This window comes from Zea mays, chromosome 5 (assembly GCF_902167145.1).
Source record: "Zea mays cultivar B73 chromosome 5, Zm-B73-REFERENCE-NAM-5.0, whole genome shotgun sequence".
Lineage (NCBI taxonomy): Eukaryota > Viridiplantae > Streptophyta > Magnoliopsida > Poales > Poaceae > Zea > Zea mays.
The window spans coordinates 52121468-52136186 of record NC_050100.1 but is presented as its reverse complement, the minus strand read 5'-3'; the positions used below and the strand labels follow the sequence as shown (position 1 = coordinate 52136186).

General features: G+C 47.9%; 1 protein-coding gene across 1 annotated transcript; it reads left to right on the top strand.

Moving 5' to 3' along the window:
- The first annotated feature begins 11453 nt into the window (after positions 1 to 11453).
- Positions 11454 to 13327, top strand: LOC100273350 (protein IRREGULAR XYLEM 15). Its single transcript, XM_008646746.4, has 2 exons — positions 11454 to 12716; positions 12842 to 13327. Exons 1-2 carry the CDS (start codon positions 12016 to 12018, stop codon positions 13104 to 13106), a joined length of 966 nt encoding a protein of 321 aa, XP_008644968.1. The 5' UTR covers positions 11454 to 12015; the 3' UTR covers positions 13107 to 13327.
- The last annotated feature ends 1392 nt before the right edge of the window (positions 13328 to 14719 follow it).

The window sequence follows — 14719 nt, the reverse complement described above, 5'->3', positions numbered from 1 at the left end:
TATTGAATTAGAAACAATCATGAACTGCATAGTGATTCAAAATAAAAGTTACATAATATTTTAAAAAATAAATAATACATAATAATTAAAATACTAATTGTGTGGTGTTGATTGGAGGTCCCGCTAGACGATACAATGATGGTAGACACTAGCGTTGTTAGTGGCGGAGCCAAGGGGGGCGGGCATGGGCCTTGGCCTCCGTAACCCTCTTGTATGTATATGTGTATATATATAGAGATATAGTGATAAAGAATGTATAAATTGTAGAGTTTTCATTGATTATAATAAAATAATTTGTTCAAAAGGGTGAGAGCACCTAGAGGGGGGGTGAATAGGTGATCCTGTAAACTTCAAAACTTAAGCCACAAAACTTTGATTAAGTGTTAGCACAGTTAATGCCAAGTGGCTAGAGAGAAGATCTTGCACAATATGATAATCACAAGGAGTTCAACACAGAGAAGACACGGTGATTTATCCCGTGGTTCGGCCAAGTACAAAACTTGCCTACTCCACGTTGTGGCGTCCCAACGGACGAGAGTTGCACTCAACTCCTCTCAAGTGATCCAATGATCAACTTGAATACCACAGTGTTATGCTTTTCTTTCAATATCCCGTTTGCGAGGAATCTCCACAACTTGGAGTCTCTCGCCCTTACACTTGAGATTCACAAAGAAATATGGAGTAAGGGAGGGAAGCAACACACACAAATCCACAGCGAAATGCGCACACACACGGCCAAGAATCGAGCTCAAAGACTATCTCACAGTTTTCACAAGAACGGAGCTCGAATCACTTAGAATAACAAACGGATGCGCAAAGACTGAGTGTGGATGATCAAGAATGCTCTAAGGTTGCTTGGTTGTCTCCTCCATGCGCCTAGGGGACCCTTTTATAGCCCCAAGGCAGCTAGGAGCCGTTGAGAGCAAATCCAGAAGGCCAATCTTGCCTTCTGTCGTCGGGCGCACCGGACAGTCCGGTGCACACCGGACACTGTCCGGTGCCCGATTTATTTCCATAAACAGCGCAGCCGACCGTTGCCGACCGTTGCAGATCTGGCGCACCGGACAGTCCGGTGCACACCGGACAGTCCGGTGCCTACTTCCGACCGTTGGCCAGACCACGTGTCGCGCGCAGATTCTGCGGTCGACCGTTGACTCACCGGACAGTCCGGTGCACACCGGACAGTCCGGTGAGTTTTAGCCGTACGCCGTCGGCAAATTCCCGAGAGCGGCGTCTTCAGGTCGAGGCAGCCTGGCGCACCGGACACTGTCCGGTGCACCACCGGACAGTCCGGTGCCCCAGACTGAAACAGCCTCTTGGCTGTACACAGCCAACTCTCTTCTTTTCTTCTTCTTCCTGTTTCTAATACTTAGACAAGTATATTAGTACACAAAACCAATGTACTAAGACTTAGAAACATACCTTTGCTCTAGATTTGCACTTTGTTCATCCATGGGCATTGATTCACGTTTAAGCACTTGTGTTGACACTCAATCACCAAAATACTTCGAAATGGCCCAAGGGCACATTTCCCTTTCAATCTCCCCCTTTTTGGTGATTTATGCCAACACAACATAAAGCAACTAGACCAAGTGCAAAATCACTTCAAATAAAACTCAAATTGATTTTGATCCAATTTTGGCATATATGGATCATCCTTTGCCACCACTTGGTTTGTTTTTGCAAATCAAACTCAAATCTCTATCTCTAAGTCAAACACACATGTTGAAGCATAAAGAGAGTCATTCCAAAAGAGATTGATCAAAGATTTCAAAAACTCCCCCTATTTCCCATAATTAACACTTCTCCCCACAAGAAGCCAACTTTGATAAGAGAGACAATAAGAGACAACAAAAGAGTTTAACAAAACAAAAACTCTATTCTACTATTTTCAAAATTTCTCAAGTGGTAGCTGATCCATTTATCGCTTTGGCCTTTATTTTCTCCCCCTTTGGCATCAAGCACCAAAACGGGATCAATCTTGGCCCTTTTAACCCCATTGCCTTACCAAAATCTTCAAATGAGAACACAAAGGCAATAAGAGTCTAAAGATGAACTTGGAATAAGTTACCCTCTCATCGGAGTGCAGTGGAAGTCTTTCATGGTCCAAGTCCACCTCTTCCCTTTCAATCCTCCTTCGAGACTAAATCATCAAACTCAAGCACATGGTTAGTCTCAAAGGATCAAGTTGTAACACATCTCCCCCTAAACATGTGCATCACTTTGCAGCGGACTTGTGAGGTCCAGGGAGTGTTTGTACAACTTGAGCACCATAATAAGCAACAAAATGCAAAAAGGAACATGATCAAAAGCATAAATACATGTATGCTACAATTCAATCCAGGTTCCGCGAATCTAAGACATTTAGCTCACTACGCAACCTGCAAAAGGTCTTCTCATCTAGAGGCTTAGTGAAGATATCGGCTAGCTGGTTCTCGGTGCTAACATGAAACACTTCGATATCTCCCTTTTGCTGGTGGTCTCTCAAAAAGTGATGCCGGATGTCTATGTGCTTTGTGCGGCTGTGCTCAACAGGATTTTCCGCCATGCGGATAGCACTCTCATTATCACATAGGAGTGGGACTTTGCTCAGATTGTAGCCAAAGTCTCGGAGGGTTTGCCTCATCCAAAGTAGTTGCGCGCAACACTGTCCTGCGGCAACATACTCGGCCTCAGCGGTGGATAGGGCAACAGAGGTTTGTTTCTTAGAGTTCCACGACACCAGGGACCTTCCTAGGAATTGGCACGTCCCTGATGTACTCTTCCTATCGACCTTACATCCAGCATAGTCGGAGTCTGAGTATCCAACTAAGTCAAAGGTAGACCCCTTTGGATACCAGAACCCGAAGCAAGGCGTAGCAACCAAATATCTAAGAATTCGCTTCACCGCCACTAAGTGACACTCCTTAGGATCGGATTGAAATCTAGCACACATGCATACGCTAAGCATAATATCCGGTCTACTAGCACATAAGTAAAGCAAAGATCCTATCATTGACCGGTATGCTTTTTGATCAACGGACTTACCTCCTTTGTTGAGGTCGGTGTGTCCGTCGGTCCCCATCGGAGTCTTTGCGGGCTTGGCGTCCTTCATCCCAAACCGCTTTAGCAGATCGTGCGTGTACTTTGTTTGGGAGATGAAGGTGCCATCCTTGAGTTGCTTCACTTGGAACCCAAGGAAGTAGTTCAACTCGCCCATCATCGACATCTCGAACTTCTGCGTCATCACCCTGCTAAACTCTTCACAAGACTTTTGGTTAGTAGAACCAAATATTATGTCATCGACATAAATTTGGCACACAAACAAGTCACCATCACATGTCTTTGTAAAAAGAGTTGGATCGGCTTTCCCGACCTTGAAAGCATTAGCAATTAAAAAGTCTCTAAGGCATTCATACCATGCTCTTGGGGCTTGCTTAAGTCCATAGAGCGCCTTAGAGAGCTTACACACGTGGTCGGGGTACCGTTCATCCTCGAAGCCAGGGGGTTGCTCCACGTACACCTCCTCCTTGATTGGCCCATTGAGGAAAGCGCTCTTCACATCCATTTGGTACAACCTGAAAGAATGGTGAGTGGCATATGCTAGCAAGATACGAATTGATTCTAGCCTAGCCACAGGAGCAAACGTCTCCTCAAAGTCCAAACCTGCAACTTGGGCATAACCTTTTGCCACAAGTCGAGCCTTGTTCCTCGTCACCACCCCGTGCTCGTCCTGTTTGTTGCGGAACACCCACTTGGTTCCCACAACATTTTGCTTCGGATGAGGCACCAGTGTCCAAACTTCATTGCGCTTGAAGTTGTTGAGCTCCTCCTGCATGGCCAACACCCAGTCCGGATCTAGCAAGGCCTCCTCTACCCTGAAAGGCTCAATAGAAGAGACAAAGGAGTAATGCTCACAAAAATTAACTAATCGAGATCGAGTAGTTACTCCCTTGCTAATGTCACCCAGAATTTGGTCGACGGGATGATCCCTTTGAATCATCGCTCGAACTTGGGTTGGAGGTGCCGGTTGCGCTTTTTCCTCCATCACATGATCATCTTGTGCTCCCCCTTGATCACACGTCTCCTTTTGATGAACCTGTTCATCGTCTTGAGTTGGGGGATGCACCGTTGTTGAGGAAGAAGGTTGATCTCGTTCATCTTGTTCCTGTGGCCGCACTTCTCCAATCGCCATGGTTCTTATAGCGGCTGTCGGAACATCTTCTTCATCTACATCATCACAATCAACAACTTGCTCTCTTGGAGAGCCATTAGTCTCATCAAATACAACATCGCTAGAGACTTCAACCAAACCTGATGATTTGTTGAAGACTCTATACGCCTTTGTATTTGAGTCATAACCTAACAAAAACCCTTCTACAGCTTTGGGAGCAAACTTAGAATTTCTACCTTTCTTCACTAGAATGTAGCACTTGCTCCCAAACACACGAAAGTAAGATACATTGGGTTTGTTACCGGTTAGAAGTTCATACGACGTCTTCTTGAGGAGGCGGTGAAGGTAGACCCTGTTGATGGCGTGGCAAGCCGTGTTCACGGCTTCCGACCAAAAACGCTCGGGGGTCTTGAACTCTCCAAGCATAGTCCTCGCCATGTCGATTAGCGTCCTGTTCTTCCTCTCTACCACACCATTTTGCTGTGGTGTGTAGGGAGCGGAGAACTCATGCTTGATCCCTTCCTCCTCAAGGAACTCCTCCACTTGAAGGTTCTTGAACTCGGACCCGTTGTCGCTCCTTATCTTCTTCACCTTGAGCTCAAACTCATTTTGAGCTCTCCTGAGGAAGCGCTTGAGGGTCCCTTGGGTTTCAGACTTATCCTGCAAAAAGAACACCCAAGTGAAGCGGGAAAAGTCATCAACAATAACTAGACCATACTTACTCCCTCCTATGCTCAGATAGGCGACGGGTCCGAAGAGGTCCATATGCAGCAGCTCCAGGGGTCTTGAAGTGGTCATCACATTCTTGCTGTGATGTGCTCCTCCCACTTGTTTACCTGCTTGACAAGCTGCACAAGGTCTATCTTTTTCGAATTGCACGTTAGTCAAACCTATCACGTGTTGTCCCTTTAGAAGCTTGTGAAGGTTCTTCATCCCCACATGTGCTAAGCGGCGATGCCACAGCCAGCCCATGCTAGTCTTAGCTATTAAGCATGCATCTAGACCGGCCTCTTCTTTTGCAAAATCAACTAAATAAAGTTTGCCGTCTAATACACCCTTAAAAGCTAGTGAACCATCACTTCTTCTAAAGACAGACACATCTACATTTGTAAATAGACAGTTATACCCCATGTTGCATAATTGACTAACAGATAGCAAATTATATCCCAAGGACTCAACTAAAAACACATTAGAAATTGAGTGCTCATTTGAGATTGCAATTTTACCTAATCCTTTTACCTTGCCTTGATTCCCATCACCGAATATAATTGAATCTTGGGAATCCTTATTCTTGACGTAGGAGGTGAACATCTTCTTCTCCCCCGTCATATGGTTTGTGCATCCGCTATCAATAATCCAGCTTGAACCTCCGGATGCATAAACCTGCAAGGCAAATTTAGGCTTGGGACTTAGGTACCCAACTCTTGTTGGGTCCTACAAGGTTAGTCACAATTTCCTTAGGGACCCAAATGCAAGTTTTGTCTCCCTTGCATTTTGCCCCTAACTTCCTAGCAACTATCTTCCTATCCTTTCTACAAATAGCAAAGGAAGCATTTAAAGCACAATAAATTGTAGAAGGTTCATTTACTACTTTCCTAGGAGCATGAATAGTATTCTTTCTAGGCATATGATGAATAGCATTTCTCCTAGTCATATCTCTACCATGCATATAGGAAGAACTAGAAGCAGTCATGGCATAAGAATCATAAGCATGTGAATCAAAAGCATCATAATTTCTAAAAACATTTCTAGAATTTTTCCTATCATGATACAAAAAGGCATGGTTCTTTTTAGCACTAGTAGCCATAGGGGCCTTCCCTTTCTCCTTAACGGGAATGGGAGCCTTATGGCTTGTTAAGTTCTTGGCTTCCCTTTTGAAGCCAAGTCCATCCTTAATTGAGGGGTGTCTACCAATCGTGTAGGCATCCCTTGCAAATTTTAGCTTATCAAATTCGCTTTTGCTAGCCTTAAGTTGAGCATTAAGACTAGCCAATTCCTCAGTTAGTTTGGAAATTGAAACTAAATGATCACTACAGGCATCAACATCGAAATCTTTACACCTAGTGCAAATCTCAACATGTTCTACACAAGATGTTGTTTTGCTAGATTTTTCTAGTTTAGCATTTAAATCATCATTTTTGCTCTTTAAACTAGCAATTGAATCATGACATGTAGACAACTCACAAGAAAGTATTTCATTTCTCTTAATCTCTAATGTAAGTGATTTTTGTGCTTCTACAAATTTGTCATGTTCTTCATACAACAAATCTTCTTGCTTTTCTAAAAGCACATTCTTATCATTCAAGGCATCAATCAATTCATTTATTTTGTCTATTTTAGATCTATCTAAACCCTTGAATAAGCATGAATAGTCTATGTCATCATCATCACTAGACTCATTATCACTAGAAGAAGCATAAGTGGAGTTTCGAGTACTCACCTTCTTCTCCCTTGCCATAAGGCATGTGTGACGCTCGTTCGGGAAGAGGGATGACTTGTTGAAGGCGGTGGCGGCGAGTCCTTCATTGTCGGAGTCGGAGGAGCAATCCGAATCCCACTCCTTTCCAATGTGTGCCTCGCCCTTGGCCTTCGTGTAGTTCTTCTTCTTTTCCCTCTTGTTCCCCTGTTCCTGGTCACTATCGTTATCGGGGCAGTTAGCGATAAAATGACCAATCTTACCGCACTTGAAGCATGAGCGCTTCCCCTTTGTCTTGGTCTTGCTTGGCTGCCCCTTGTGACCTCTTAGCACCGTCTTGAAGCGTTTGATGATGAGAGCCATCTCTTCATCATTAAGTCTGGCCGCCTCAATTTGTGCCACCTTGCTAGGTAGCGCCTCCTTGCTTCTTGTTGCTTTGAGAGCAAGAGGTTGCGGCTCGTTGATTGGTCCATTCAAGGCGTCGTCCACGTACCTTGCTTCCTTAATCATCATTCGCCCGCTGACGAATTTTCCTAGGACTTCTTCGGGCGACATTTTGGTGTACCTGGGATTCTCACGAATATTATTCACCAAATGAGGATCAAGAATGGTAAAGGACCTTAGTAATAGTCGGACGACGTCATGGTCCGTCCATCGCGTGCTTCCATAACTCCTTATTTTGTTGATAAGGGTCTTGAGCCGGTTGTATGTTTGGGTTGGCTCCTCGCCCCTTATCATTGCAAACCTTCCAAGCTCGCCCTCCACCAATTCTATTTTAGTGAGCATGGTGATGTCGTTCCCCTCGTGAGAAATCTTGAGGGTGTCCCATATTTGCTTGGCATTGTCCAAGCCGCTCACCTTATTGTACTCGTCCCTGCACAAAGAGGCTAGCAACACAGTAGTAGCTTGTGCATTTTTGTGAATTTGTTCATTAATAAACATAGGGCTATCCGAGCTATCAAATTTCATTCCATTCTCTACGATTTCCCATATGCTTGGATGGAGAGAGAATAAATGACTACGCATTTTATGACTCCAAAATCCGTAGTCCTCCCCATCAAAGTGTGGAGGTTTGCCAAGAGGAATGGAAAGCAAATGCGAATTCAAACTATGTGGAATACGAGAATAGTCAAATGAAAAGTTTGAATTGACCGTTTTCCTGTAGTCGTTGTCGTCGTCCTTTTGGGAAGAAGAGGATTCGTCACTGTCGTAGTAGACGATCTCCTTGATGCGCCTTGTCTTCTTCTTCTTCCCATCTTTACGTCTGTGGCCCGAGCCAAAGTCGTTGGATTTATCATCTTTTGGCTCGTTGACGAAGGACTCCTTTTCCTTGTCGTTGATCACGATTCCCTTCCCCTTAGGATCCATCTCTTCGGGCGGTTAGACCCCTTCTTGAAGAGAACGGCTCTGATACCAATTGAGAGCACCTAGAGGGGGGGGGTGAATAGGTGATCCTGTAAACTTCAAAACTTAAGCCACAAAACTTTGATTAAGTGTTAGCACAGTTAATGCCAAGTGGCTAGAGAGAAGATCTTGCACAATATGATAATCACAAGGAGTTCAACACAGAGAAGACACAGTGATTTATCCCGTGGTTCGGCCAAGTACAAAACTTGCCTACTCCACGTTGTGGCGTCCCAACGGACGAGAGTTGCACTCAACTCCTCTCAAGTGATCCAATGATCAACTTGAATACCACAGTGTTATGCTTTTCTTTCAATATCCCGTTTGCGAGGAATCTCCACAACTTGGAGTCTCTCGCCCTTACACTTGAGATTCACAAAGAAATATGGAGTAAGGGAGGGAAGCAACACACACAAATCCACAGCGAAATGCGCACACACACGGCCAAGAATCGAGCTCAAAGACTATCTCACAGTTTTCACAAGAACGGAGCTCGAATCACTTAGAATAACAAACGGATGCGCAAAGACTGAGTGTGGATGATCAAGAATGCTCTAAGGTTGCTTGGTTGTCTCCTCCATGCGCCTAGGGGACCCTTTTATAGCCCCAAGGCAGCTAGGAGCCGTTGAGAGCAAATCCAGAAGGCCAATCTTGCCTTCTATCGTCGGGCGCACCGGACAGTCCGGTGCACACCGGACACTGTCCGGTGCCCGATTTATTTCCATAAACAGCGCAGCCGACCGTTGCCGACCGTTGCAGATCTGGCGCACCGGACAGTCCGGTGCACACCGGACAGTCCGGTGCCTACTTCCGACCGTTGGCCAGACCACGTGTCGCGCGCAGATTCTGCGGCCGACCGTTGACTCACCGGACAGTCCGGTGCACACCGGACAGTCCGGTGAATTTTAGCCGTACGCCGTCGGCAAATTCCCGAGAGCGGCGTCTTCAGGTCGAGGCAGCCTGGCGCACCGGACACTGTCCGGTGCACCACCGGACACTGTCCGGTGCACCACCGGACAGTCCGGTGCCCCAGACTGAAACAGCCTCTTGGCTGTACACAGCCAACTCTCTTCTTTTCTTCTTCTTCCTGTTTCTAATACTTAGACAAGTATATTAGTACACAAAACCAATGTACTAAGACTTAGAAACATACCTTTGCTCTAGATTTGCACTTTGTTCATCCATGGGCATTGATTCACGTTTAAGCACTTGTGTTGACACTCAATCACCAAAATACTTCGAAATGGCCCAAGGGCACATTTCCCTTTCAAAGGGTCTACGTATTTTCTAAAATATCAAATTTATCGTTAATAATAAAATCTACAAATTACAACTAAAGTTGTCACCTGATAGTTGTCGTATACACGACGAATTTGATATGTACCTACGCAAATCGATGAATTTTCATGGATGCTCGAGGCTAATTGGATTTTTGAATTCTCTTAAAATTTGTTGGTTGCCTAAGGAATATTTGAGTCATTATATAAAAGTTGAATCTCATCGATCGGATATTCCTCATTGTGTCATCTTTTATTAATTTGGTATGGTTACTGCGCCATAACTTTAGTTCAATATATCAATTAGCTTGGGTACATGGATTACGATAATTTATAAAGAACTCGAATTTTAGTTTCATATCAAGTGATTAAGCTTGAAACATTATATAGTACTTTTTTCATAGTATCGATAAATTGGTCGGGTCTCTTACATGCTCTGCCTTGAGCGTTGTAGTCCGTCTAGGCTAGGGGTGGATAACGAGCCAGCTCGGCTCGGCTCGTCCGAATTCGAGCTGGCTCGTTAAGCTAACGAGCCAGCTCGGCTCGGCTCGTTAAGGTAACAAGCCACAGAGTCAGCTCGGCTCGGCTCGTTTACGAGCTCGAGCTGACTCGTTTAGCTCGTGAGCCAGAGCAGAAAAAAATAAAATGTATATAATAATTATTTTTTAGTTAATTTCAAACTAATTTAACAATAGGAAATAGTAATTATACTCATAGTTTCACAAACCACGTCAATATAACACCAAATTAGCACAATTCATCACTCATATAATTCACATACATGTTGATCAGTTTAACCCATAATTATATTTGCATAGACCAAATTAACACATAGACATAGTTCATTAATCATTAGTTTAATTCATAGGCCATAAACACCTCACATATATATAACATGTTCATCAATTATTCTGTAAATGATATGTATATAGTTTCGTTTTACTGGAATATGGTAGCTCGTTTAGCTCGCGAGCTGGCTCGTTAACGAACCGATCTAGCTCGTTAACGAACCGAGCTAGGATGTCAGCTCAGCTCGTGACAAAATTCAAATGAGCCAATCCAAGCCGAGCCGAGCCGACCATAAAACGAGCGAGCCAGCGAGCCACGAGCATTTCGTCCAGCCTTCTAGCCCACCACATCAGTGAGGAAGATGGTATGTCTAGGCGGGCGAAACTGGCCATTGAAATCAGCCTTACGGGCATGTCAGGTGAAGAAAGAAAATATTTAGGCCTCGTTCGTTTGTTCCAAATCGAAACCAAGCATGTTTTTCTTCTAGGTCCGGATCGAGTGAAACCAGGTGGTTCACTAGAACCTGAGAAGGTCTGGTTTGGTTTGATTCCAGGAGCTTGTAGATGTGGATTTAATCCGAGCTGTTGAGGGGTGAAAAGGGTTGAAATGACCTGTTTTCAATCTGGTTTTATTATGAGTTAGACATAACCGAACAACCATTATTAGTTGTTTCCGGTTTCAATCCTGACCAAATATATCCGGATGGAATAGGGCCGCCAACCGAACGAGGCCTTATGGGTTGGTTCATTGCTTCTCAATCCATGCTGACTTTTGCGGGAGAAATTGTGCGTAATCTGTGTGATCGCGCTCCTTCCTCGAGCTGCTCTTGTTTGAAGCTGATTTCTGCCAAAAAAAAAAAAAGATGTACCTCCAAAATCGACTGGACTCCTCCTCGAGCAGCGTGCTAGCCGTTTCCCAGGACAAGCCAGCGTGACCGTGTCCATTCTAGCCGTTCCCTGGCCAAGCCGAATTTGACACTGGCAGTGGAGGAAAAGGTTGGACCGTGGCAGGTTTCGTTTCAATTCATCATGCTGTTTTCTCACGCAACTGGGAACAGGGGATGAAGCAGAAAGCGATGGCTTTCGTGCCTCAACGTTTCGTCCGTTCAAAGGAGCGTTGACGGCCTAACAACGTGGATTTTCTGACGTGGCCAAAACTCGTGCCTTACGCTGACGCAAACCAGATCGAACTACACCGCTGAACCATTGGGTATAGTTTTCTCCAGTAGCTAACCATATGTTGTTTTAAACACAGTATTTCAAACAAGTCCACGGCAATAATCCAAAACTTGTGCAATCCAGCCAGTCACACGAATTCTCCGAACCAGGTCCACGGCATTAGTTGTTCAAACAAGATTTGGCATCTCCAAGCCGAACTCCCGGAGTGTTTAAGATTTCAGTCAACAAACATTTTTCATAGGGAAATTTGGATCCATACCATTAAAAGATTACCACTTTGGATCCATACCATTATTATCTCACTTACATGTGGGTCCACATGAGTCAATGACATGTGAGGTCCATGGTATATATCTAAAGTTTGGATCTTTTAATGGTATAGATCCAATTGTTCCTTTTTCATAAGCTGCAGGAGCCTTGCCTAATCCTCCGTGCCATGCCGATGGGCAGGGCAGGGCAAGAGGAGGTCACGAAAACGAAGGGTGCCACCCACCGCAAATCCCGGCGGGATTGAACTGAGCTCCTTTCCTCCGTGCCCTTGAATGCAACCACCTCCCGAATCCCATCTTCTTCATCTCGCTGCGGCCTCCCTCCTCCTCCACTGGAGCCGACACTTGATCCATTCCCCATCCCCATCCCACGCGGCCACCACCACCTTCTCCTCCTCCCCCTCTCCATATCTCTCTCTCTCCGGGCAAGGAGGAAGAGGAGCAGTAGATCAGTCGTAGCAATAAATCCGTCACGCCCAGCTCGCCTGCTCCGCCTCGCCATTGCCTTGCTCCAACCAAGCAGGAGTAGATGAAGGGGCTGAGCGGGGCGAAGCTGCTGGTCGTGCACCCGTCGTCCAACAAGTCGCCCGGCGGCGCGGGGTCGCCCGGGGCGGTTCTGGGCGCGCGGCGCCGGGTGTGCGCCGCCGTGTTCCTGGCCTGCTTCGCGTGCGTCTCCCTGGCCACCACGCTGCTGTCGGCCGCGCGGGACCCCGCTGGCGCGGGGGCGAGGTCGGCGGCGTTCGCGGTGCCGGTCGCCGCGGCAGCGAGGGAGGGCCAGGGCCTGCCGGGGCACGTGTTCGACGCGCTGGTGCAGTACGCGTCGGCGGGCGGGAACTCGACGGCGAGCATGCCGGGCGCCGACGTGCGCGCCATCGCCGCCGTGCTCAGGCGCCGCGCGCCGTGCAGCCTGCTCGTGTTCGGGCTCGGCGCGGAGACGCCGCTGTGGCGCGCTCTCAACCACGGCGGCCGCACCGTGTTCCTCGACGAGAACCAGTACTACGTGTCCCACCTGGAGGGCCGCCACCCGGGGCTGGAGGCCTACGACGTCGCCTACACCACCACCGTCCGCGAGTTCCCGGACCTGCTTGACTCCGCCCGCGCCGCGCGGGGCGCCGAGTGCCGGCCCGTCCAGAACCTCCTCTTCTCCGACTGCCGCCTCGCCATCAACGACCTCCCCAACCAGCTCTACGACGTCTCCTGGGACGTCATCCTCGTCGACGGCCCGCGCGGGTAAACCCTAACCGCATCCAAGATCCATCCAGCTTCTTATGCAAAAAAGAAGAGGAGGGAGAAAGATCCAATCTTTTCCCAGCCCCACTTCATTAGCTAATGCCCTCTCCAATGCGGACTGACAGGTACACGGCTTCGTCGCCGGGCAGGATGTCGGCGATATTCACGGCGGGGGTGCTGGCGCGGACGCGGGCCGGGGAGGGCGTGAAGACGGACGTCCTGGTGCACGACTACGAGCGGGAGGTGGAGCGGGCGTGCTCCAGGGAGTTCCTGTGCGAGGAGAACCGCGTCGTCGAGACCAGCACGCGGTCGCTCGCCCACTTTGTCGTGCGCGGCGGTAGTTCTGCCCGCCGGGACGCCTTCTGCTCCGGCACGGCGGCGGCCCACTAGCTTCACTCTTCCCCGTCACTCACCTCACCTCACCTCACCTGTTCTTCTACTTTTTTTTTTCTTAAAAAAAACCTCTCTCGATCTCGATCACGGTTAATGATGATGATGCTTGTCATGTGAATGCGGAAAAAAGATGAAAAAGTGAGCGGTGAAGCCTGTAAAAATTGGGTGTGACGAAAAGAAAGAAGCAGAGGAATGTGTCTCTGTCCTTGACGACTCCACGCCACGGTGCCCGGTCTCATTCTCTGCCCGACACGGATTCATTTTCATCTCCTCGCGTTAGCTCAACGCAACCACAAACCAGAACCATAAATATTCCTCGCAAAGAAGCACAAAAGCCACGGGCAATGAAACGTGGCATTCCCAAGTCGAGCTCAACATTGCAATTGATCGGGATAAGATGAACTTGGGGGCGGCTTTGAACAATGCCACTACTCTAGAAATGATCGCTCTCACATCAGGTACGCACAGTACACCAGCGGCGGCAGACCAGACCAGACTTCAATGACGGAGGAGGCATGGAGGGATTGAGCGCCGAATTGGCAGCAATGAAGACGCTGCCATTTTTGGTTCTCCCAAAGCCTGCTCAATGACGCGGGTCCAGCCTGCTTGCCTGTCCACGGCCAGCCCCCACTGTTTCCTCGTGGACCGTGGCGGGGGCCGGGCCTGGGAAGACGGGAATCGGACGGGCGGTGCCGGACGGTGTACTTTCCCGGGCGGTGGCCTGTGGAGAGGAGCGAGGCTGGACCCTCGCAGCCTCGTCCCCGTGCCGGCGCCGACGACGAACTGTTGCCTCGTCTCATCTCCCATTGACGCCTGCCTGACGCGAGGTTCTGCCGGGTCGCGCGGGGCACGGCGGTGGAGCAAGTGACACTTGTGCCTTCTGTGCTGCTATTAAAACTCGACGCAAAAGGTCAGATTGGAGCTGGACCGGCCCGTGCCGCCAGAGAGCATGGACTTCACTCCAAACTCCCCGTCCCCGTCGTCTCGCCGTCTCTCTCGCGGGACAGCTCATCGGCATGCCTTTCTGCCACGGATTCGTGCACGCGCCCACCCAGCTTCACCCCGTGCGGTTTGGGTTTCAGTTCGGGGGCTCAACAACATCGTCTTCTCCGGGGCAACGTTATCTAGAGCTTATTTATCTCAATCTTTCATTTTAAACTTTACTCTACAAATAATATAATCTATATTATAAAATTTATACAGTCATATACACGATGTATTGGTCATAGCTTTCGTCGTGATGCCGGTGTCAAAGGGGACGATGATGACTAAGGGTCAGTGGCGGACGTAGGACGAAAATTCAGGAGGGGCCAAAAAGACCATAAGAGAGTCATGATTTTCTAATTCGCCAAGTCCATCGACTGTAGGGGATAAGTCATACCGTTGTGACGAGCGAGATCTAACTTGTCGAGCGGATCGACGTCACGAGAAAAACAGGACAAGGGACGGAGGCGCTAGGAAGGGGCGAAGTCGGGTGGCATCGCATCGGGAATGGGTCGGCGGCGGAAACGGGACAACGAGCAGACTGGTTTAGGTGGTGTCGGAAAGATTAAAGTCAGACTGGTAGATGCAAGGACTGAACCGAGAGGATCCGACGAGTAGGCTCATAA